Below are 25,110 nucleotides of genomic sequence, written 5' to 3' on the forward strand. Positions count from 1 at the left end.
CTTTCAAAACATGATCCGCTGGAGAGGGGATTGCAAAAGTCCCAAAAGAGTTCTTTGTGGTTCCCCTCTGGGTTAAAGATCACTTTGCATGAGTCACAATGAATAAAGCTGCTTCACTCACACAAAGAGATCCAGGAGCAGCTTCAAAGGACAGGCCTCACTGAATATTCAAAGAGCGAACAAGACGAGGAAGTCAAACACGCCCGTCTCTTTGCACACATTTGCGATTATGGAAAGACGGAGCAGGAAGACAAAGACGGTGGGCAGTAATCACCCAGCAGGTCTGTCGTTCTTTATGATGGGCTGAAAGAAAACTGCTTCATCAAAGTAGGGGCACTTATGGGTGGACACTAATACTGTGATGCAAGTGCATCTCAGCAGATATGCTCCAGAGAAGGTGGTTTTATAAGGAAAAGCACATTAAATTTATATATGCTTTAAAAAATTCGGTGTCAGAATGCAGTATGAATATAATAGGAATACTAAAAACACATCTTCTATTATGAGGTGTTATGATAAAATGAATCTCAGTTCTCTTTGTAAGTAAATATTAATAACGTATTTACTTTAATAAGTTTATGTCATCGACATCTTTGTGTGTCTGTGAGGAAATAATATTCTTAAAATCCTGGACCTGTTTTAAACTAATATATTTGATGTTATCACAAAAGACATGAACACTGTTAGGATAAAATTACAGATGCACCTGGATCATTGTTACTGCAATTTTGGCTTCACACAAGAAAGACAGGGCTGCACAAGTGTGTTTGGGGGGGGGGGGGGGGGGGGGGGGGGGGGGCACCCCCTCCTCCACTCACATTTTAGGGTTTGGAAATCACGGTATTCCCATGTCAGTCAAAAGATATAGAGTGAAATGCTTAGGTTTACTTTTTTTAATTTTTCAAAACAAACACCACTGCGAGCTTGCCTGGGATCATCAGCGGTGAGGCAGAGATCATTTAACACTGGCAGAGTAACTGAACAGGAACACTGACCAGAAGCCTCTCATGCCACCGCAGCCTCAGTCATAGTGGCCGGTTGCTAGCTAAACTTAACACTCAGCTATAAAAATACACAACAACACTGGACAACAACTCTGCTAACTAAGCATCCAGAATGAGAATCCCATTAGTAGTACTCCCAGCATGGGTTAACGTACGTTTCAAATACATTTTCACGTTTAATATGTCCTTATAGTTTATTAATAATTTACATATGTTCCAAATTAATGCAAAGTCATGTCTCTTTTGCTATCACATGGCTAGGCTAGCAGAATTTAATGGAATCACAGTAAGACTACACCTCATACAATGTGGATGCAATCATAAGCACAGAAGTTCAGCAGAAGAAAAAATGGAGGCATAGCAAACATTTAGTCTAGCTTCTCTCTGTCTTGCCTCTTGGTGACCTGTCCGTTCTGCCATAGGGGAGAGCCCAAAAAAGAGCCTCATGCAGATGGTCAACCTTGATCCTGACTGCTTGCGAAGCGGTTTGTTGTATTTACATGGTGTGGGCAGTTTGCGCCATGTGACCACTGATGCTCCGGTTTTATTCATTCTGTTCATTTTACTGTGTGCTTCGAAGTGTTTCCAGACCAAAATGTGATCCAAAGTGACAGGATGCTCTTAATTTCAGCTGCACAAAATGGGCCAGTGGACCCTGCCTGTCATTTCTGAGTTGGTGCTGAGGTCCTATTTCAGGCTGATTATTCCAAACAGACAGCTTTTGATGAGGACAGGTGTTTTTATTTATTTATTTAATTTATTTATTTAGCAGGTTCCCTGCCTTCCTAACTCAAACCTGCACACTCTCACAAAATAGAGTACCTTAGAGTACAATAAGAGGTAGTACCCTCTAAGGAGATAAAGCTGTTCCCTTTGACAAAAGGGGTCCTAATTTTACCCATGAGGTTTGTACCTCACGGAGACCAGTCCTGAACCTCTGGTGGCAATTATTCATTCATACACTTGGAAATGGTCTTTTTTCATTTAGCTTAAATAAAAAAAAAAAAAGAAGAAAACCCTTTAAAAAGTATAGTTAATATTTTACTTAATTTCCTTCTATATTTGGTGGAACAAAAAACATCTACTAATACTGTAATGATGTAAATATGCACCTTTCATTGCCCTCGAAAAAAACAGACAGCTACCTGGAAGTCCAATAACAAATCCTAGGGGGTACTTTATTATAGTTTATGAATGTAGAGGCAGAAATGGACTTTTACTGTAGCCCTGTTTCTGAGAGTGTGGACGTCTTTATTGTAGCTGCCCTTTAGTTTCCATATACAGTGAAAGAAATGCATCAGCAAAGGACGCCCATCAAAGGATGTATGCATAATGAATTCTGCCACTCAAAGCTACGCTTCAAACCAAGTCATTAGAAATGCATTCAAATTTTCTGTTGCGGCTTTGTCCACTCAGTCTTCAGTGAAATGATAGGCATGTGTACTTAAGCCGACAGCCGATTTGAGGTGGAAAAATAACATGCAGCAGATGACAAATGAACAAATTCGCAGAAGAGCAAAAACTGCAACAGCTGTTACATTCAGTGACGTCAGCCAGTCGCTTTAAAAAAAAAAAAAAAAGTAGCCGTGTTTTTTGTTTCCTATAATGTGATTAATTTCTCCACAACACAGGCCCCGGCCTGCTTCTCATCCTCCTGCTGTTGCCCCAAGCCTGCACCCTGGGGGGCTGGAGGCGGGAGTGTTATGCTAAAAGCAATTCATATTAATTTGGATGTGGACAATATTTATGACAAGCATCAACAACCGAAAAATATCATTTTTTTTTTGCCAGTAAACAAAGATGCCATCTGTCAATAAAGAAGGACTTCAGGAGTTGTACCGTTACATCTGTATGGTCTGCCATCATAATGTACTATCAGCCAGTAGCCTCATCACTGCATATCAATAATAGATGTAAGGGCACGCTGTGACAACAAGATGCATTTTTAATTGCCCAATTACAAAACAGTGGGATGTGAGCATTCTGCAAAAAAAAAAAGAGACAAAAATTTACAACAAAACAGCACGCATTTGTCCTTTTCCAAGATGAATAATTCTCTGATTACAGGCGTCAGGAGCATGGTATTACATACTGAGTAGGAGGGGTTGCTGGGTATGTGTCAAACCGGGGGAAAAAAAAGAAAAAACACTGATCTAGTACAACATGATCTACTTTCTTTCTAAAGTACTTCCAGAGTCGATGAGAGGAGGGCACATACAGCCAGACAACACGACCACAGAATCCACACAAGGAAAAACCCCCAAATCAGCCGTGAGGACAATCCTACAATTTAGTCCTGTTAGAATCTACACATTCACTGATTTAGGAGAGCGTCTTCAGCACACAAGCAAGCAAAATCAAAGAAACTCAGAGAAGCCTTCCTCCGTTAAACAACTGTCATCCCACGTTGTGTAACTGAGTTCACATACTCCCGTATCTGCTCCAGGCTCCAAGAATCCTCTGATCCACTGTTTCCTTTACAGGACCGGACAGGATGCACATGCTCAGCGCTCTCAATGCCTCGGGTGGGAGAAAAAGCAGGGACAACTCACACATGCGCACACACACACAAGCTAAAAAATAAAATAAAAAAATGCTCTGGGTATGGAGACAAGTGATTTCAGTCTTGAGTGTCCCTTAAAGGTCCCCCCCCCCCCCATTATAAAATAGAGGTCAGCAGCACTAGGCCCACGACTAAACACAGTAATCGTATAGTACATAGAGCGTGGCTGGGTCACACTGGCAGCCCATTAATGCAGTTGGCTTTGAAAAAGACAGAATCTGACAGCCTCTCAGCCCTTCTTGTTCCCTCTGATCCACACTGACAGACAGGAGGAGAACCGGACTGCACATTTGGGAGAAACAAACATTTCAGCAGCGGCTTGGTTTAAAAAGAAACCAGCGCTGTAACCAGGTTGTGCTAATCCTTTCTCCTTCCTTGAACTCTGCAGAAAGCAATTACCATATATTCCCGCCATGCTCTGACACTGGCCTGTCAGACGGGCGGGGAGTGAACGTGTGGATGCAGTGTGGAGGCAGCACCCCACTCTGCCTTTGTGCTGGATTCTGGTTTGGCAGGGTGTGTCGTGCCTGATCTGCACTCAGCCCTCATCTCCCTGTCTTTCTGTGGCTGACTGTAAGTGCAGGTGGGAGGTCTGATGACACTGGTCACATACAGTGGAAGACATACAGCAGCAAATAATCTCTGCTCCTGCCGAAATCATTGCTGTGTTGTCTCATGTGGTTTTGGAAGCCAGGTCAGAATAGTTCATATGTAATAGGTGTGAAAATAAATTATTTTTCACTTACTTAAAAAAAAAATGCTACTAAAAATAGTATGACTCAAGTTAATATCCACTAAGCCTTTTATTGTTAATTCAATGTAAGTCAGTTCATTATAACTTAAGTTTCATAAAGCTTCAGCCACATATAATGAAATTTGCTTTTCGCGCATCACTTTGTAGCTGACGGCTGGCTGCTATAACAGGCTCCGGTTGAATATGTAACCCTCAGATGTCCACTCACTGGCCACTTTGTTAGGTACACCTGTTCGACCGCCGATTAATGCAGATATCTATTCGGCCAATCAGATGTGGACATTGTCAAGATGACCCGCTGAAGTTCAAACCGATCACTGCACCACACAGAGACAGGAAAAAAAATTAGAACTTTAGCATCATGTACTGTGGAAACAAAATGTGGGTTTACTTTGCAAAAGTCTTGAGCCACCCCTCATTTCTTTATATTTAGCCTCCAAGGACTCTATTATGTTATGTGTCTACACATAACAGACAACTTAACCAATTTTAAACTGGGTCTTGTCTCAAAGATAACCCTTGCCATAAAATAGTATTTTTTTGCACCAGCAAAGTGATTCCCAAGGAGCTATTAGCTAAAAACGTGGCACATCTTAGCACGGTGTACAGTGTACCCTTAAAAATTTGACGAAACTGGACAAGTGGAGCAGATTTATATGAAAATCATGTCCTTAAGAAATATATTCATGTTAGATCCATCTGGCTCTTAAGTTGATCCATCTGATCCAACTGTTACAATTAAACAAAAACTGAGCTGAAAATCAGTGGCAACAGCTCTGATGGAGTGATGAATACAATATGAAATTTGTATGTATGGAGGAGGTCAGGAGAGAGGTAAAATTGATGGAATTATGAACACAGAAAAGTACCATCAGATTTTGACCCATCATGTAATACCATCTGGAAAGCATCTGTTTAGTAACAGCTTCATTTTTAAGCACGATGATCCTAAACACACTGCCAATGCGGTAAAAGCACATCTAGATAGAAAAAAAGCACAAAAAAAGAACACTGCCAGTCATGGATTGGCCTCCCCAGAGCCCGGATAACATTACTGAAGCAGTGTGGGGTCATTTTGACAGAGAACATAACAAAAGGCAGCCGACATCCAAAGAAGATCTTGAAGTGTCCTTCAAGAAGCCTGGAGAACTATTCCTGAAGACTACTTAAAGAAATGAAAAGAAAGCTGCCTGAGAGAGTTCAGGCTGTGTTGAAGAATAAAGGTGGTCACACCAAATACTGACTTTCAAGCTCTTTAGAATTGTACTGAATATTTTAGTCTGTATTTCCATGAATGTTTACATGTTTCAATAAATCATGGCACCTATTTTCTATTTTTCTATCAAAATATAAAGAAATGAGGGCTGGCTTGCACAGTGTACATGTGTTGGGCAGTAATGTGACCTTAGTGCTGCTGTCTGCAATGTACTATATGTACTGAAGTACCCAAATATTGCTGGGAATCACTGGACACTCTGCTGCTATATTTCTCATTAACCTCACAGCTAAGGCTCTCTCTGACAAGCTAAGAACTGAAGAAAAGGTGTGCACGCCACATCCTTCATCTTCATCTTTCTTTACTTTGCTTTCTTTGCTGCACTGCCATACAGTCTTACTCCTCTTCCTCTTCCACAGGCGAGTTGTTGCACCCGTAAAATGTTTATTTGAGCGGGTTCCTCCATGCTCACAAATTGCTGTAACGCTGCTGTGCTCAAGCTCTATAAATATGTTTTACAATACTCATACTCATGACTTACAGCTATGGACTTTGCCCGCTTGTTGTTTTGCAAGGAGAGACTCCTCTGCATGTAATAACTTTCAAATGGTAGACAGTTGTAGTCATTTGCCCAAATTTCCCCAAACATCTGAAAATGCTAAGAAATAATGAGAAATGCTTTGATGTTCTGAAGGATGTTACACATTATTCTGATGACTTTAGATGTCAAATTCACACGAAAGCCTACTGTGTATGCATATATTGTATTATACAAGCTGATAAATAGAGCGATTCTATGCATGTGGTGCTCTAATGTGTTGGATATGGATTCAATATTTCTTCTAGCAGGGGTCACTGTTTTGTTTTTCTTACCCACTGCTGAATGAATAAAGGATGATATTTATTAATGGCACTGATTATTTACAATGTGTATATACAGAAAACATGTGATCTTATTTTTTCTTTATTAGGTAGCATAAGATTAATGAAAATATGATCTCCCTGGCTTGCTTATTCTTACATTTCTATTTTCAGATACTCATCTTGGAGTTTGCCATCCTGGCATTCATATTTCTCTCTGTGATTTGACACATTGATAATAAATTGTGAGACACTATATGATACCTGCAGTGTCCTGTTTGTGATGTAACATTAATATAAGAACAGGAATAACTTAAGCAAACATAATGATGTGAGAACACATTGAGTTCTTGCAAAAAATATAATAAATAAACACAACAGTATGATACAATCTAAACTGAACTTTTTTTTTTCTAATTACATCACATTAAACAGGTAAAGCATGCTTTCATCAAAGTAAAGCAGTAGCAACAAAGCTCATCATGTGGGCTTAAGAAAAACATCACTAGCAGTCTAACCTTTAATATCCAGCACGACTTGTAACTGACTTTAAAATGCATGAAAACAAAGGAGATGTGCGCCTCTGAGAAATCTGTTTTGACTGTAACCTCTTTTCCCTGAAGGTGATGAACAAGATTGCAGCATCCATGCAACAACTACCTGATGCAGCATTAGCGCAGGCGTCGGCTTGCATCATTCTTTCGACAGGTGAAAGTGATCACACTGGGACGTACGGGACAAAATAAATCCTCAGTCGTCCTGTACTCATGAGACACTTGCAGCAGATACTCTGTTGCCACAGGCCCAGCCCTTATTTTACCGTGAGGAAAATAATCTTTAAAAAAAAATATATGCCCAAGAGTGTTGCAGTGATTTAGCTTTGCATACTTTCAGCATTGTGTCATGATGGAAAGAGTAAAAAAAAATTCCAGAATTGTTGCAGCAAATATACTTTTCCATTTTTTCTTCTTTCATGTCAAGATACAGCGCCTACATTTCCCACAATACCACTCAATGCCTGACAGGCTAGTTTGAGATTCAGATTTGTTATACTGAAAGCGGCTGAAGCAGCATCGAGCCGCTAGCCCCAAAGAGGGCTGCAGTGGTCCGCTTTGCTCTTCTTTTATTTTCAGATTTTTGGTCTTCGGGATTGGGCTGCATCACTTGAGGCAATATTTCATGCTTCACACAGCTCCCTCTGGAGTCACAAAAGGCTTCACAAATGCAGTACCGCCCCCCCCTACATCGGTCAACAGTTAAACTGAGAGAGAGCTGAAGTCCACATTTTAGTTTTGTTTCCATTTTGATGCCATTACTAAAGTATAATTTCTATAGGTGATGCCGTGCCATGAACTATTCAAAGACTCTGTTATTTATTACTTTTTTGGGAATCTTCAACAGATCCTCAGCTTCCAAATGTGAAGCAAAACCTCACATAACCTTTGTTTTATATCACTGCACTTCAATAACCTTTAGTTTTGGACAATGAAAGCAAAGAATATGATATTCACTCGTGTTAGGGTTCGGTAGAAGCAAAAAGAAAGTTAAAATAAAATTAGCTGAAGCTTTGAACTAAAGATGGTAACCAGCTCTCCTGTATTTCATAAACTCGAATGCTCAGTATACATGAGAGGATTATCTAGGGTGCGATTCAAAAGATGCCAAGTGGTCACAAATGTGTGTATTCCTTGTTTTAGATATGGCTGGTTTAACATCATCTATCAGAAATGGGGCAGAAAAATAAACATGCTGACATTTTTGAGGGAAGGCAGGACAAAGTAAACCTACTTTGTTTGGTGCAAAGATCATTGAATGGTGCGCAATCCCACTAATTGAGCTGAGTGATTTCTATGCAGGACCAGATGTAGTTAAAGGCCTGTTAAGGCAGGCCAGCTATAAAACTGTTGTGGATTCAACTTACAACTGCTGTCCAATGCTCTGCTAGGCAAGCTAGGTGTGTGGACGGAGCTGTCATGTTTTCGACAATTGTTATTTTCCCCTTGCACAGCAGGTGACAGCGCATTTCTTCTGGGATGAAATCCCCACAGGGACTGAGGGATTTGTGTTTATGTAGCAGCACAGAGGAGCCTGAGGACGTGCCATGTGACTGCAGCCTGGCAGAGAGGACGCAGTTGCTTACACGTCATAAAAAAAAAAAAAACATAAAGAAAGGGAATGGTCTTTACACATGGAATGACATGAACATATATTCATGTGAGCCTATGCATTACCCTCTTTCTAATGCTTTCATTGCCCACACACAGGCACGCATGCGTTCCGAATGCACCGATAACAAGAGCTAGTGTAAACTTTAAGGAGCTTAAAGGAGATTTAGGAAGCATGTCACTCACACATGTCTATGGGGAAATGTGTGCGCTCTCTGCTCAGACTCCTCTGTGACCTTTTCATACGTGATTAGAAACTCCAATCAACTCAAGAGTGTCACTCTCAGAAAATACGCCATATCCCATTTCATGCTGCTGTCATTTGTTGGTTTCTTGTTAGTGAAGTTTTCTCTTCACTACGAGGTAACGGATACATTATGTCAAAACCGGAAGGGTTTGGAGAAAAGGCTCAGTGAGCTCAGTCGTGGATGCTTTGACAGTGACATGTGATATTATTTCAGAGAGCTGAAGTCCCCAGACAGATGAAGAGGGAGAAATATGATTGAATATGGGATTGTGAAAGGAGATTACTCATGGAGATTGTGAAATGTGTCGTCTGCTAATCAGATTAAGAGCAAAATAATCCCTCACGAAAAAAAAAAAAAAAGAGAAACTACTAAATATGAGTCACTGAGTACCACAGGAATAAACATGTCCTTCCTCATACTGTATGAAGAGATTAAAACTTCATATAACCTTTATCACAGCGCGCCTTCACAAGGAACTTGAAAATGTTATATTTGACAGAAGTCACAAGCTGGATTCAAATTGTTATTTGAATACTGTTGTCAAGCAACTGATCAAGGTGCAAACTCAAAACATAAAATAGGTTGACAACTTTTTTATTGTGAAGTAATTACCATAAATCAATCTGAAGGTTGTGAATAATAAATACTCGATTGAAGCACCAACATTGCCTCAATTAGGATTAGAATTACTTCTATTAAATGTGGCTATTAAATTTTGATTTGATTGATTGATTTTTAACACTGTGCATGTTTCTGTGATCATTCAGAATACTTAATAAACTCCAATTTCAGCCAGATCGCGCATGAGTCATGACTTAGGGACTTCAAGCAGCCTACTGTAGCTAGAGAGCTAACTGCTACCACACATGCAAGCGAGATGACAGGTTTTGAGGTTAGCTGCTCTGCTAACAAAAAAAAAAAGTTTAGATGGTAAAAACACACACACACACACAGAGATATCTCTATCTATCTATCTATCTATCTATCTATCTATCTATCTATCTATCTATATAAATATATATATATATATATATATATATATATATATATATATATATATATATATATATATATATATATATATATATATATATATATATTTGCCTGAAAACATTTTTGAAATTATTTCTTTTAGGAGAATTAAATCAAAAATAAAGGCATAGCATAGCTAACACATTGTTACAACTTCTGTTTTGGACTAAACTGCATGTGCAATGTTTATGTCATATGAGGTACTGTAATTTTATTTAAGTTTATGTACCTGTATGTTTATCTTGGCTGTATTGTCATCTGTTATATGTAATAGCACAAGCCCTATTTATCTATATTACTATTTTATTAATCATAGAATTGTCACTATTAATTAATCTTGACAGCTTTTGTGCAATTTGATGCTAGTTTGCATAATATCACTAGCTATTATTAATCTCTGGCTCGCTTCCACAGTGTGTCTTTTGTCCTGTCTTTCATCACTCAGCCCCAGCTGGTCACAGCAGATGACTGCCCCTCCCTGAGCCTGGTAATGCCGGAGGTTTCTTCCTGTTAAATGGGAGTTTTTCCTTCCCACCGTTGCCAAGTGTTTGCTCACAGGGGGTCGTTTTGACTGCTGGGTTTTCTCTGTAATTATTGTAGGCTCTTTACCTTACAATATAAAGCACCTTGAGGCAACTGTTTGGAAATAGTATGCAGACTACACGTCATGCTTATGACCAACACACATGTTGTTGATATCACCGCACTGCATTTTATGGTATGTCCAGTATCAGCATTTGTAGATATAGCACAATGAGACATACTCACCGACCCGCCTAAAGATAAACATCCACACGTCCTCTGAACACACACTCTCATGCACCTCATCTAATCCTGGCTTACATACTGCAGATATGTGCTTCCTCTGCAAGCAGCGCACTAACACATTCCCTTAATTTTATGTTCCCTTGAAATTGCTCCCTCTATCATCATCCCCACTTATTTCCCATGCTCTTTCTTGTGTCCGAACACATCCTTCTGCATGGGTGAGTCCATGCTGCTTACAGCGGGCAGGACAGCTGTCTGCCACACATAATGTGCCCAGTGAGAGCCCCCTCTGGCAGGTGGACACCCACCAGAGCCTTGGGCTTTCACAGAGGGTCCTATCTCTATGGGAAGGTCTGCAAGCATATGGCACTGACTAGGGATGTGCAGAGGTTTTCCTTGAATCTACCACCCACGTGCAGAATTTGATTAAAATGCAATGAGGTCCTTGTCAGGGAAGGAATGTGGCTTAGGTGGCCTGACAGTCATTATTGTCTTGTTATTGGCTGTCAGTCTACTGATGCCACATTGAGATTCCTCCTCTCTGTGCCAAAGCAACATCACAAAACTTGACTGCACATGACTGAAAATGATTTTCCTCCAGTCTACCACAACAAGCAGAAAATATGTATCATTACCTTGTTTTCATGTTTTCATATACAGCTAGCTATTCAGGGTTTGGGAAAGGGTTAGTTTGCTGTTCAAAGCAATTGGATGAAATATGAAACTGTCCAATATTCTCTCTATTCAGAAGGAAGCAAATTGGCTCTCAAATCAGACCTTGAATGGCTGTCACCGTTACAAGATGTCAGCCCGGTGTCACATACAGAAACAAACACAACATGACAAATTTCAAAAATTAATTTTGACCAATTGAAAACTCTCAGGGCAGCAACCTCTCTACGGCCTCAGAAAAGAGAAAAAAATCTTTTTTTCCTGAATATAAAATTGTGTTCTGTTGTTATCACTTCTGAGTCCCCTTTTAGGTTTGCCTGCAGATTTATTTTTTATATTTCTTCACATCCTGTATGCATGGCCTTTTCCTCATTAGTCATCTTGTTTCTGTGAATTTATGAGAAAACACACACCACTGCATATCTTTTGACAGGCCAAACACATTTGCAATAAAACAAGAACACAACTGAGATTGATGACTGAGCTGCTTCCTGAATTCATGTCTCTAGTAGAGCATGAAAAAGCTTTTCTACTGAGGCACTGCAGCTTTTTACTATTGTCCAGTATAGTGTTTCTAATCACATGAGCAGTGAAATTCATCAAAAATAATGTTACAGATGAACTGGAGGAGTCTTTTTTTTATTTAGGAAACATAGTTGATTTAATACATTCTGAATGCTTACTGGAAGTCACTTACAAATTCAGCAGGGGATCAAATAAATATTCCCCCACTGTATATATCTTTGTTCACTTACAAAGAAATGAACACTCTAATTTTAATGGTAGTTTTATTTTAATGCAGAGCGACAGAATATCAACCAAAAAACCAGAAAAACACATTACATAAAAGTTATAAACTGATTTGCATGTCAGTGAGTGAAATAAGTATTTGATCCCCAAGCAAAACACTACTTAGTAGTTGGTAGAGAAACCCTTGTGGGCAACCACAGCGGTAAACTGTTTCTTGTAGTTGGTCATCAGGTTTTCACATATCTCAGGAGGGATCTTGGCCAACTCCTCTTTACAGAAACAATCTAAATCCTTTGGGTTTCTTGGCTGCTGCCTGGCAACTCAAAGCTTCATCTCCCTCCACAGATTTTCTATAAGATTGAGATCTGGAGACTGGTTAGGCCACCCCATGAACCTTTATGTGCTTCTTCTTTTAGCCACGCCTTTATTGTCTTGGTGGTATGCTTTGGGCCACTGTCATGCTGGAAAACCCATCCATAACCCATCTTCAGTGTTCTGGCTGAGGGAAGGAGGTTCTCATCCAGGATTTTTTTGGTACAAGACCCCACCCATCAGCTCCTCAATGCAGTGAAGTTTTCCTGTACCCTTAGCAGAAAAACAGCCCCAAAACATAATGTTTCCACCCCTGTGCTTGACTGTGGGGATGGTGTCCTTTGGGTCATACTCAGCAGGTCATCTACTAATCAGAAGGTTGGTGGTTCGATCCCTGGCTGCTCAAGTCTGCATGCCAAAGTATCCTTGGGCAAGACAGTGAACCCCGAGTTGCTCCCAATACATTCATTTGAGTGTGAATGTGTATGAATGTCAGACAGAAAGCACTTAGATGTAGAAAACGTGCTTGCATGACTGTGTGTGAATGGGTGAATGAGACATGCATTAAAAAAAAAATGCTTTGCATGCTCAAATAGAGTAGAAAAGCACTATATAAGAACGAGGACATTTACCAAAAGAACACTGACAACTTTTTACGCACTGTGTGCCTCAGCACTTGTCACCCCCCCCGCTCTGCAACTTCATGTGGTCTGCCACTTGGTGGCTGAGTTGCTGTGACTCCTAAATGGTTCTGCTTATTAATACTGTACCACTTACAGATGATGACGGAGGGAAGAAATCTCACAAATGAACTTGTTACAACGGTGGCATCCTGTTACAGCACCACACCCTGCGCATGCATATAGCATCTGAATTTTGTAGGGTAGGGAGCATAGGGCCCACCTCTGGTTTGGTTTCTACTGAAGATTTAAAAAAAAAAACCAGTCTCAAATTTATAGTTTCATGGTTCCAAAAACTTTGCTAATTTCCTAAAACAGTGAGGCACTGCACTTTTACACAGAGAACAGTATATTTACTGGGACCTATTTTCAGCAGTGGATTAATACACATCGTGTGCTCTGCTGAGGAAATAAATCACCGGGATGTTGTATGCGGTTTGTGATTCAGTAAACAGACAGAGAGAAATGAATAAGCAATGGAAACAAAGTTCACAGATGTTAGGATGAATAAATTGTCACCTTTAGATTTGATGACAAGAAGAGAGACAAAGAACACCACCAGGAGCTAAAGCATACTCGTATGCTTCTTTTATAACAGTGTAAAATAACTAGAACTGCTAAAGTGAAGCAAACAAAGGGAAACAGGGCAAAAAAAAAACAACAAATAAATAAATAAAACTGCCAAATTACAAACAAGCAGCAAAGCATTACAATCACACAACCATTAAACAAAAAAAAAGATTTTGTCACTTCACAGGGTGAGCACTCGCTAATTTTAATTCAGTGTGTTTTATGCCACTCACTTCCTTTCAGGCAAATTTAATTTGAATTAATTCAGAGTACAAAATTTGCTGCCTAATTACAAAGCTTTATGTCAAACGATACCCTATCATAAAGGTTCACTTTGACTTTAGCATGATGTGGAACTACCAGATCACCAGCAGCGCGGCCTGTCACCAGCAGTGCAGCGTGCCATTTTAGATGCAACAAAACAGCATATCAGGTCAACAAAGAAAACCACTACTGGCAAACACTTAGCTCTTTGCCTGCTGATTGATTGCTTTTCATTGTTGCCAGTTCGAATATGCTGCTCCTCTGATGGGCAGCTTGGCAGAACATGTAATTGTGTGTGTGTGTGTGTGTGTGTGTGTGGTTCGGAGCCAATAGCCTGGCCAGCATGTGTGAGGAAGCCTGTTGAAATCCCGATTTAGTGCCTGCTTGATATTTTTGTCTGAGTGAGGGATTTGAAAAATACCTTGAATATCTTTTTTGCGAGCTGACGTCCAGCGTAGACCGGCAGGTGAAAAAAATTCTAGTGAGTTTCTCAGTAAAGTGCTACATCGTGCAACAAACGTGCTTGTGCATGTTTCAACACATATGACGGCTTTGGGGCAAGATGAGTGGGTATAAACTGAAGATGTGAAACTGGTTTTGTCCAGGATAATGTTAGAAGGACCACAGCAACAACAAATGATTAAGTCGTCTAATCCAGCGAATGACACGGTAGCGGTAGCTTCTATTACAACTGAGAGATGTAATTCACTAAAATGGACTCTAATTGACAGCTTGTATTGGACTCTGTTTATTAGCTAGGAGATGAGTGTCTTGGGGGGGGGGCTTTTCATGTGCCTGTTGGTCTTAAAACCAAACCCTAATTAGATTACTTCAGCACAAATCAGCAGATATGGAGAGAATCAGTGAAGCAACTATTCACAGTATAGAGAACGATCAAATACAAGCATGTCAGCTCAACTATTTGCGAGGAAATCTAAAATTCCAAATTACTACAGAGCTTGCCAAGCTTTCACCGGTTAAAACCCCAAAAGGATACAAGCTGCAAACAATTACAATCAATTCAATGCGAGCAGCATTTTTACCAACCAGACCAGTGTATGAATCAGTGATATTTGTTAGGTAGCTGTCAGCTGGGGGACTGTAATCCAAGCAGCTGTTGCATTTAGCACTTCCAATAAGCAAATTGAAGAAAATGCACAGGGACACATCTGTTGCCATTAGACAAATAGAATGAATAAGTTGGCTTAAAACTAGATTTTTTTAACTGAGAAATGTATTTCAATTAGCCTTTGGTGTTTTTAAAAAAAAGTAGTTCAAATGCTAGACTGTCACCAAGCAGCAGCTACGTGTGGAAAGCTCAATGTTATGACTGAAAAGGCTCACCTGGAGATAAAGGCAAGTGACACACGCACTGTGGACTTGATTAAAAAGTGTGTGTGTGTGTGTGTGTGTGTGTGTGTGTGTGTGTGTGTGTGTGTGTGTGTGTGCATACACAGCTACAGTTACAGTTTTGAATGGCCAGACAAGTGTTTTTGCAAAACATCAGGATACAGTGAAGTTGACCTTTGACCTTTGGGCATAAAAATACCTTCCTTTTGATATCACATTCTCAAGTTACACAAGCTAATGGCCGATAATCTCATTTGCGCCGTCACGGTGAGCTTCACTAAACTGTAATCAGTTCATCTGCCCACAGCTGTCACCAGCCGGCTCTCAGATAAAAAAAAGTTTCTGAACAGTGTGTCCTGTAATTCATGACAGCGTGATTACTGTTCTCCCAAGGTGGAGCTCATCATATGAACCTGCACCTGGATGATCTCGTCACTGCTTTAGCAAGATCAGTAAATCTACATGAACTCATGTTGGTCTGCAGGACAGCTTAAGATATCTATTACACTACCTAGAAACTTGCTGACTACCTACACAGGCTGTGAGCTTATTTTATTTCTTAGCAGCAAAGTGTAATGACAGTACTAACATCAGCAGCTAGTTGGTGACCTCTGCAGTGTGAACTGACCCTACAAATGTTCCTCGGAGCCAGTGTTTGGAGATGGGAAAAACAGAAACAAAAAAAAAACACCCTAAACACTCTAAATTCTGCGAATAAATTTATAGTTTACACACTTTATTTATGTGGTTATTTATTTCATGATCATTTTTTTTTTATGTATTCAACATTTAATATTTTAGAATACAGCAAACAGAATGAATAACACATTTATTTTAAGTCAGAGCTGCTTAACCTTAGGCTCTGTTGAGATCTGGTTTAATAGTTTCTCTCTTGCCTTTGACACTCACATCAAATATGTGGATTTGTTTTTTGTTTTTTTTTCATTTGAACTACGACCTCACCAAACACAGTACTGGAGTTCACTCAGAGCTATGCTACATTGCATGTGCTTCAACAGTTCACAAAGCCTGCTCAGTTACTCAGTCCTTGTGCTGTTATAACTCAAGCTAATCAACGCCCATTCATCCTGTCATGTAGCGTTCAGCAAGAAAGCAAATAATTTGTATGCTACCTTCTCATACCTTATAAAATTCAGAGTATTTTTGCCTTGAGCTTGAGAGCAAACATTGCTGGAATAAATAGAGCTGCACAATAGTTTATTTTAACCGCCATGGAAATGAAGTCAAAAAATAACTCTCATCAAAGCACATTCAGCTTTAGGCTCCTGACAGAGAGGCTGTCCCACTTCCCATGACCCAGCCGAGAGCGATCACACCTACGTAATGCACAATCTCGTGGTAGGTTAAGGTGTCGATTGCCTGGTGAAAGCCACCATTTAAATGGGTAAATCTTAAAGAACTTTATCTGAAAGCACTCCAATCATTAGAATATCACCATTGTTTTTTTGTTTTTTTTTACAGTGAGTTAATTTCTAATTTTCAGTGTAAACCAGGCACATGCTTGGCTGTCCAACTGAAAGAAGAAAAACATGACAATATATCGTTTTTACCTCCAGAATGAGGTGGAGGGCCGCAGAGCAGAACCACTCCTTGACCTTCACGTACTGATACGGAGCTTCTTTTCTGAGTCTTGAAGTTTTCCAAGTCTGCAAAATAAAAAACAAAAAACAGCAGTAAGTAAAATATTCCACAAGCTGGAGGCTGTTACAGTTTATTAGCATACACATGAAAGTGCTGTCACGAACAAATTACTGTTTTTCTTACTGCTATGTTTTTCTTCCCCCATTACACCTATTCAAGGTCACATTGTACGCAACCTAAAGCAGCGTGCAGCAGGTGGGGAAACATTCACAACAGGTTGCCCATTTATTATAGAGCTTACAGACATAAACACACCACATACTCACATAGTACCTGAAAGTTCATGGCCTATATTTCTCTAGACTGTGGGAAGAAACTGATGCGTTCTCCTGTCAAACACGGTACTTGTAAACTCAGAGGGCCAGAGGTCAAACTCACGGTGTGTCAGATGGCAGTGCAAAAAAAAACCAAAAAAAAAAAAAACCTGAAGCTCTGTACTGTTCTTGTGCAAATGTGCAAGCAAATAATATTCAAAAACATGAAACTCTGCAGCTCTGCTGTCGTACAGAACATTTTGTAAAGTAAAAAAAAAAATACTTTAAAAAATGCTTGAACCTTCAGCAACAACAAATTAAACATTTTCAGCAGTAAACAGCCTTTGGCTTTGCCTCCGGCCAAATCGCCCCCTATGTGTGTCTGTGCTGTAGATATCCAAATTCACTGTGATGGTGCCACAAGTATCAGAAATAAGTTTAAATAAAGGCTTGCACCTGGGAGTTTTGGTGGAGGAAGACAACAATAAGTGAATTTAAAAAGCATAAGTAGAATAAATCAGTGCTGGAAAGACAAGAAAGTTGTACCAGACTGATCGATTATACATCACACAAAGTTATTATAACAAGTCTAGATGCTCTGATATGACTACAAGAACAAATAATTTAAAAGTCTCATTTACAATTGTTAAAAAATGACAAAATCCCTGAGTGATTAATTAGAAATGCAAATTAAAGAATAAAATCTGGATGAAAATCTGTGATGAATAATAATTAAAAAAGAAAAAAAACATCCTTTGGGGACTGAGCATTAGCATTACTTTCCAACTCCTCCCCTTCTCCTGGTCAAAGTATTGTCTTGTTAGTACAGTGGACCACGTTTGCTGTAAAGTGCAGTGTGTCCTCTTCTGGGCTCTCGAACACATTCTGGGTGCAAACTCAAAGCCACAGTCACGCACAGCAGCCAATGCAACCACAGACTTGTGTGCAGGAGCATTGTCCTGGTGAAACAGGAGTGGTGAACCCAACATTCATCTTGGGTGAGGAAACGTTCAACAAAACCAGCTGGATTTGCTTCAAAAACTGCAAAGTTCGCCTGCAACATGACCGACCTGGTGCACTTTTGATCAGGCGTCAAAAGCCGCGGCACCCATTGAGCAGAAACCTTTGACATGCCAGAATCATTACGCAGAATGTTTTCAACTCACTTATGGGAGATGCCTACAGCAATACCTATCTGATTAACAGTTAAACGTCTGCCATCCATCACCATGTGGTGAACAGGTCAGTGTTTTCTTGGGCGTTGGCTGTAGCAGGATGTTGGAACCTTGGGTCATCTTCAAGGCTCTCCCTACCACTCTTGAATTCAGGTGCCCACTTTTGCACAGTTGACAAAGCTGGAGCATCATCCCCTAATGTAGCAGTCATGTCAGCATGAATGTCTTTGGGGGCTAACCCCTTTTTCTGCAGATATTTGATAACACCACGGTGCCAAATTTGATCCATTTGAACAAAATGTCTCTAGTGCTACTTTTCCAAGTCCTCAATTCTGTATCCAATGTGGGTTTATCTGGAAAGAAAAAATGCAGTTGGCAACAGTAAAGGTTGAATTTAAGGCATGCCAAATTTAATTACTGTATGAGAACTCCTTCTTAGTCAGCCTATGAACTTTTCAGCCCACCCTTGTATGCCACCTCTTTAGACACACCCCTGTTAGGCACGCAAAAACAGATCGATGGAAGGAAACACTCACTTGTTGTCTCTTGGTGCTTATGAAGGCCCTGCCTTGAGCTACAAGGCAGCCAGCTCCAACCAGAACATCCTCCCTTATGTGTGTGTGTGTGTGCGTGCGTGTGTGTGTGTGTGTGTGTGTTAATTTCTTTTCCTGGATTTATTTCTTTTGCATACTTGAGACACACTCAAGATAAGGCGAAAATGAAAAGAATGAGGCCTATTATTGTTCCCTGTGCCCTGCACTGGTAATTGTATGTTGAAAATAATGAATCTAAGTTAAGCATGAGCTGAACACATTATGAAAAAAATATAACAAAGCACCAAAATCAATAATGACACACACACAACCCCCCTAATATGAGTCAGACAGCAATCTGAAGCCTTGCTGCTAAGTGGAGAGGGCTGCTGTGGCAGGTCACACATGAGGGATTTTAATAGCTCTGGTGGTAATCAGGTTACCTTTCATTCATCAAACCTACCACCACCAAACCATACAAAGCTTTTGACACCAAAAGTACTGTTAAAACTGAACTAATTTTCCTTTGACAGCTGATAGAAACAATAGCAGGTCATAACCACTTCTGACAACTGGCTCCACTAATGATGTACAGAGCTCAGTAAATATAATTCACACGCTGTGTGGAGGCTTAGTGTCTGCACTGGAAATACATATATTCCTATAGGAACTACTTAAATACAGATATTTGTAATAAGTACAAAGAAAACATGGCTCTACTCATTCATTTAGAGGTTAATTGGAACCATAATTCAATTTAAATAGCTTCTTCTTGCTTCCTTTATTCCATCTCCATTGCTTTTTTAATCTTTTTTTTTTTTTTATATTTAGTCTGAGGTCAGAGATCATTCATAAGTGTGATTTTAGCTACCGAACCGAATAAAAGACAGACAGCAAATTAATATTTTAAGAGGGCTGATGTACTGTCTCAGATTTATCCATACATATTCTCCAAATTGGATTAATTAACCTTAATTAACCTTGTAATATGCAGTATATTGTCAAGTCAGTTCGAGCAGCGGCGCAGGCATGAGTGCTGTCTTTGCAGACCTGCTTGTCTCGAAACTGCTACCAATCCACTTTCAAATGAGATTACTGATTAGTTCAGCTCCAAGTGATCTAAATGTAAAATTATCAGGCTCAGTGATTTATGAAGAGGACTATAAGGTCAGTTAATATATGTCATATTGGCCGCAGAACAAGTCAATTAAGAGGCTGCCTTTAATTATTTCTTGAAACATAAATCTCTTCTTAACCCAAGAGTACAGTTTAACTAATAGTGATTTGAAAGTCTTAAGCCCTATTAAAAGAGCAATTCCTAATATTTATCTAAAGATTAATGCCAGATTTGGTCCTTTAGTGTCAACTAAATGTGTTTACCTCAAGAATATGTGCTTAAGACACAGCTGAAAAACCCCCAAAACAGAATGAATACCTGGGCTAAAGTCATTCATAATCATTTTGGCAGGATGCTACAAATTTAAAGAAGAGCACCAGGTTTTGACTTAATACTACACATGCACCATCTAAATAGTGTCTTCCCATTGTTGTTGTCTATAACTGCTGAAGCAAACGCATACTGTGGTGGAGAGCGGTGAGCAGAAATCTGCAGCGAGACTTGTTTTCCTCTCTGTGCCTCTGGGCCGACTGTACCTGAGCTCAGTGAGGCAGAGGAGGGGAGAAAAAGCATCTCGGGCTTCCCAGTGTACACACGCAGAGGACACTTCACATTTGTCCAAACAGACTTGTATGAGTCTACTGCTGAGAAAGCATAACAAAGTGAGGCTGAGGTTCGTGCTGCCTCTGCTGCGGCCAAGCTGCCAGCACAACTAGCCGCGCTGATTGTGTGAGAGCCCCCAGGAGTCACTTGGAGCGCTTGTTGCCCACTGGCTGCAGCAGAAACTGAGTCATGGGGCTGCACTGGGTTTTATCAAGGACTGTTTGTGTTTGTGTGGAGAGAGCATAGGTGTGTGACTGTGAAGGACACCAAACTATAGGAGATAAGCTCACTGATGGAGCAGGAGATGCTGGCTCCTTGTGCAGTTTGTCTCTGTCATGCTCCTCTCCTTCAGAAATCCGGTCAGATTTCTCTTAACCACTATAAGTAGGAATAAAAATAAGAAATGCTTCATTTTCCCCCAAAAGCTATGAAATTACTGCTACAACAGCCAAAACATGATAAACTATTTACTGTAGCTCAATGTAATATCACCCTCAATACAATATCACAGAACAAAAAAAGAACAAAACCAAAGGAGGAGCTCTATTAAACAGAAAATACAAAAAAATGTGAAAAGGCGATTCAGTAAATCAAAATCTAAATTTGATTCAAGAAGCTTAAACTCTAACATGAAGCCAGGTGTTGTGGCATGAGGTGGTGAAGACTTTCTGTACCTGTCCTTGGAGCAGTGGAGCTGAAACAGATGTTAGAGACAGTGTTCATTTGAATGAGCAGTAAGTGGTGCCGAAGGTAGTCAGGATCCATTAATTATACACATCCATTCACCACAGTCATTTGTGTGCCCTTTGTGTCAGCTGATGGAGGAATCCAAACTGTTGAATCACACTGGATACAGTACCAACAGCAGCAGCAGCGACAAGTTACCTCAGCAAGTAAGACGTACCCACTCCAACATCTAGAATTTGTGGCATGGGCACATCTTATTCAGCCCACAGAAATGTTCTTTCGCAGTAACGTGTCTGGGATTACACCACTTTTCAATCATAACAAGTGCACTCCCTGCACATTTCTTCTTACTGCTCAGATTAAGGTCCCTGTCTGCCCGTGAAGTCTGAATGTGGCAACGTCTCCCCGCAATGCTCCGTGAAACACATCAAAGCACACTCACCGTGTTCCCTCTGATCTTAATCAGCTCGCTGGGCTCGTACATATTGCTGTCCAAACACCTCACATTATCATCAGCTCTGAGAAGACCACTAGTAGAGCTCAGTTTACAAGAAAAAAGGAGCCATTTCACCTTTGCATAAGCATGTCAGGTGATTAAGTCATGAAAAAAAATATAGAAAAACAGCTGCGACAGGCTGCCACTCCTCATGGTACTGGGAAAAAAATAAAAGCACCAGTTTACAACTCAACAGTAAATTTTACTGAAATAACATTAGACTTGTGGTTTATCAGACTTGAGACAGACATATTCATCATATTATCTTGCCTTCACTTTTGACTGATGTGATGGTTATATGCACCGTCTCTTATTTTCCTTTCTTACCTGTCAGAAAAGTCTCTGCCGTCCTTTGTATTTTTGAACCCTGAAGCCTGACAGCGCTGGAAGTCTCAAAGCACTCTTGTTAGTTTATTATCACGTGAAACAGTTTTATTCAACTTTCCAACTCCACTCCACATTTTTTTTCACCCTGGTCAGGCGCTCCCCCGTGGATTGCTTCTATACCCCCCACGTGGAGTCTGCCCCACAGTTTAAGAGCCACTACACTCGGCTGCATTACCTGCCGAGCGCAGTGATTCTGAACAGCAGTATTTTTAGTAAATGCAGAAAAAAACATTTCAGCATTAGCAAACTGTTTCTTCTCTCTCTCTCTCTCTCTCTCTCTCTCTCTATATATATATATATATATATATATATATATATATATATATATTTATATATATGTGAGTGTGTGTGTGTGTGTGTGTGTCTCTCTCGGTCTCTGAAAAAATTAGATAGATAGATATGTATAAACTTACATTTTGAAACATGTATTTTCTATATATATGAAACGTATATTTCTGCTTCCCCTGTGTTATATCACAAACCATTAATACTATAAAGAGCCTTAGAAATAATCTGCTACTATAATTCTTTTATTCCCTGCACTACTGAAACAATTCAAATTGTAGGAGGTTGGGTTCCTATGCTTAGCAGCTCAATTATTTTAGAAATATTATAATAAAAATATTTTATTATGCTCACGGCTGTACTTTACCTTAATCCTAAAATACTGCTCCCTTGCATGTAAATTCCCTTATTCGATTAATGGACTTGTTTGTCCGTGCTACTTACAGTAAAAAAACAGGTCGAGTGCCATCCATAGATGTCTAAAATAACTTCCCACACAGCAAATCATTCTAAATTATAGTAGTTTTTCTGCTCTGTGAAACCTGGTGCCCAGCAGTGGCCAAGAATGCTTAAACAGGCGAGACAGGGCAAATATGTCTGCAGATATGAATGTAAGATGTTTTCTTGGAGTTTTATGATGTGTGTAGAATTCAATCAGGACTTAAAGCTTAAATTAGGTGATTTATTTTTATTGCTTCTTTTCAGTATTTTTTAAGGAACACTGGCTGCCTACTTATCTCTTAACTGTCACTCAAAGGTGATTAATGTTGCAGCAAGGTTAATCGACTTCCTTCTTCCCAGTGTGCTTTATCTCAGACTGGTGTTGCTCATCAGAGATCACTGATGAAAGCTTGTAGCTGCAATATCTGCACTGCTTTTTTTCTCACCTCTGCCTTGCCATCACAATTAATTATTTTGATTCTATATTAGTTCTTTTTATTCATGGTGATATAGTAAAGAGCTACAAATAAGCACATCGTTTTCTCTTGCATTATTGGACAAAATACAAAATTTCTTGGCCACTCAAAAATGGCGACAGAAGCTTTTTTCTTCTTCTTAGTTTTTTTTTTTTTGCTTAACCCCACCACTTACTTTCATCTAAAAGCACGATAGAAGGTTAGATAAAAGCATCCAAGCCTTCCCAAAATACAAGCTTAAAGAACAAAGTCAACAAAAGCCAGAGACATCTAAGGTACTGAATTTATTCTGCCCCAAAAAGTCTTTGGCATTATTTTTGGCTGAGATCAAAGCTGTTGCGATTTATGAAGTGGTGATGTCTGCTTCACTAAAGGTACTGATTGTACCTGTTCACAGCGACAGACATGGCCTCGCCCATGCTGAAAGCATGCAGCAACAGTGGCAAAATCCACCCCACCCCCACCCACCCACCCACCCTCCCCAAAAACCAACCTCCACCTCTAACCATCTACTCTCAGCAGCCAAAAAAGACCAAAAGAAGCATTGTTGTGAAAGGGGCTTTGGGAAAGTAGCAAAAAGCGTAATTTACAACATGGTATGGCCGATGCCTTCAGATGGGGGGTGAGGAGGTGGGGTGGGGGGTGCATTGTGGTGGGAGGGCTTGACCAAAAGCCTGTTTTTTTTTTTTGTTTTGTTTTTTTAACACACACAGCTGTGCACATGTTCAAAAGAAAGCATAAAAGCACAGACTTTGCCTGCAAGGGACATCTCAAATAACACATCCATTCAATGTGAAAGGAACAGCAGCGAACGCAGGTCCCTTCAAAATTTCATTAAAATATTATAGAATTGAGCTAATGTTTTCAGCACAAAAGCTTCAGAGTAATGTTCAAAAGGGAAGTGGCTAACAATGATTAATAGCCTCAGAATAAGTAAACCTGATGTCCCATCTAGATCCATTAGCATCAATTATTGCAAACCTGGGCTGGCATTACAAACAATGATCCAGATTAAGCTGATGATCACATCCCAGACATATGAGCTTTCCAAATGCCAGCACAACTTATCATACTTCAACAAGCCCGTCCAACCGTGAACATTAGATACATCACAACCTGCTACCCCTTGAGGATGTTCTTTGTCTTCAAGTGGAAGGTGGGTAATGTGTTTGTGTGTGTATGAGGACAACACAGCTATGTTTGTAATGTCCGTGTCTCTGTGAAGGTGAGAGTCAGCACACAGCTATGCATTCAGTCCCACTTACCAGCCTGACTGTCACTATACAATAAGAATGTATGAAATAAAAAAATATGATATCTTTAGTTATGCTGTTTCAACTGTCCACGCTGAGTCTTAGAGGATTATGGTTTACTTTTTTAGTAATAGGCTGTTGAATGAGCATTAATTAATATACCCACAGACTGCGAAAAGAACATGCTGAAAAGTGAAGCCAATACCAAATACCTGCATTCTTGCTAATGGCCAGCAGGGGGCAACTTGTATGGTTACAAAATACGGTTAGGTTGCATAAAAGTCTATGACAACATGACCTTGGGCTCCCCTGCTCTAAGATTTCACTCACATTACTTTTCTAGTGAATTCATGAGCTCAGTCACTTGTTTCAAATTTTACAGAATGCAACACGATGGTTAGTTTGTAAATTAATAGATTATAGTCAAAAAGGAGGATATATCAGGGTATTATTTACCTTTACCCTGTGATTGACAAGTCATTATCCTTGGTTTATCAGATCATGGAGCGGTTAGACTCCCCAAACCCCACAG

At 39.9% G+C, this 25,110-nt stretch overlaps 1 protein-coding gene across 1 annotated transcript in view; it reads right to left on the reverse strand.

Annotated features, from left to right (window-relative positions):
• Positions 1–25,110, reverse strand: part of cntn4 (contactin 4) — a 173,623-nt gene that overhangs the window by 75,623 nt on the left and 72,890 nt on the right. The window contains exon 5 of the mRNA XM_030729479.1: positions 16,781–16,876. Within this exon, the coding sequence (XP_030585339.1) occupies positions 16,781–16,876 (96 nt within the window). The remainder of the gene's footprint in view (positions 1–16,780; positions 16,877–25,110) is intronic.

Source organism: Archocentrus centrarchus, chromosome 5 (assembly GCF_007364275.1).
Source record: "Archocentrus centrarchus isolate MPI-CPG fArcCen1 chromosome 5, fArcCen1, whole genome shotgun sequence".
In the NCBI taxonomy this organism is placed as follows: Eukaryota; Metazoa; Chordata; class Actinopteri; order Cichliformes; family Cichlidae; genus Archocentrus; species Archocentrus centrarchus.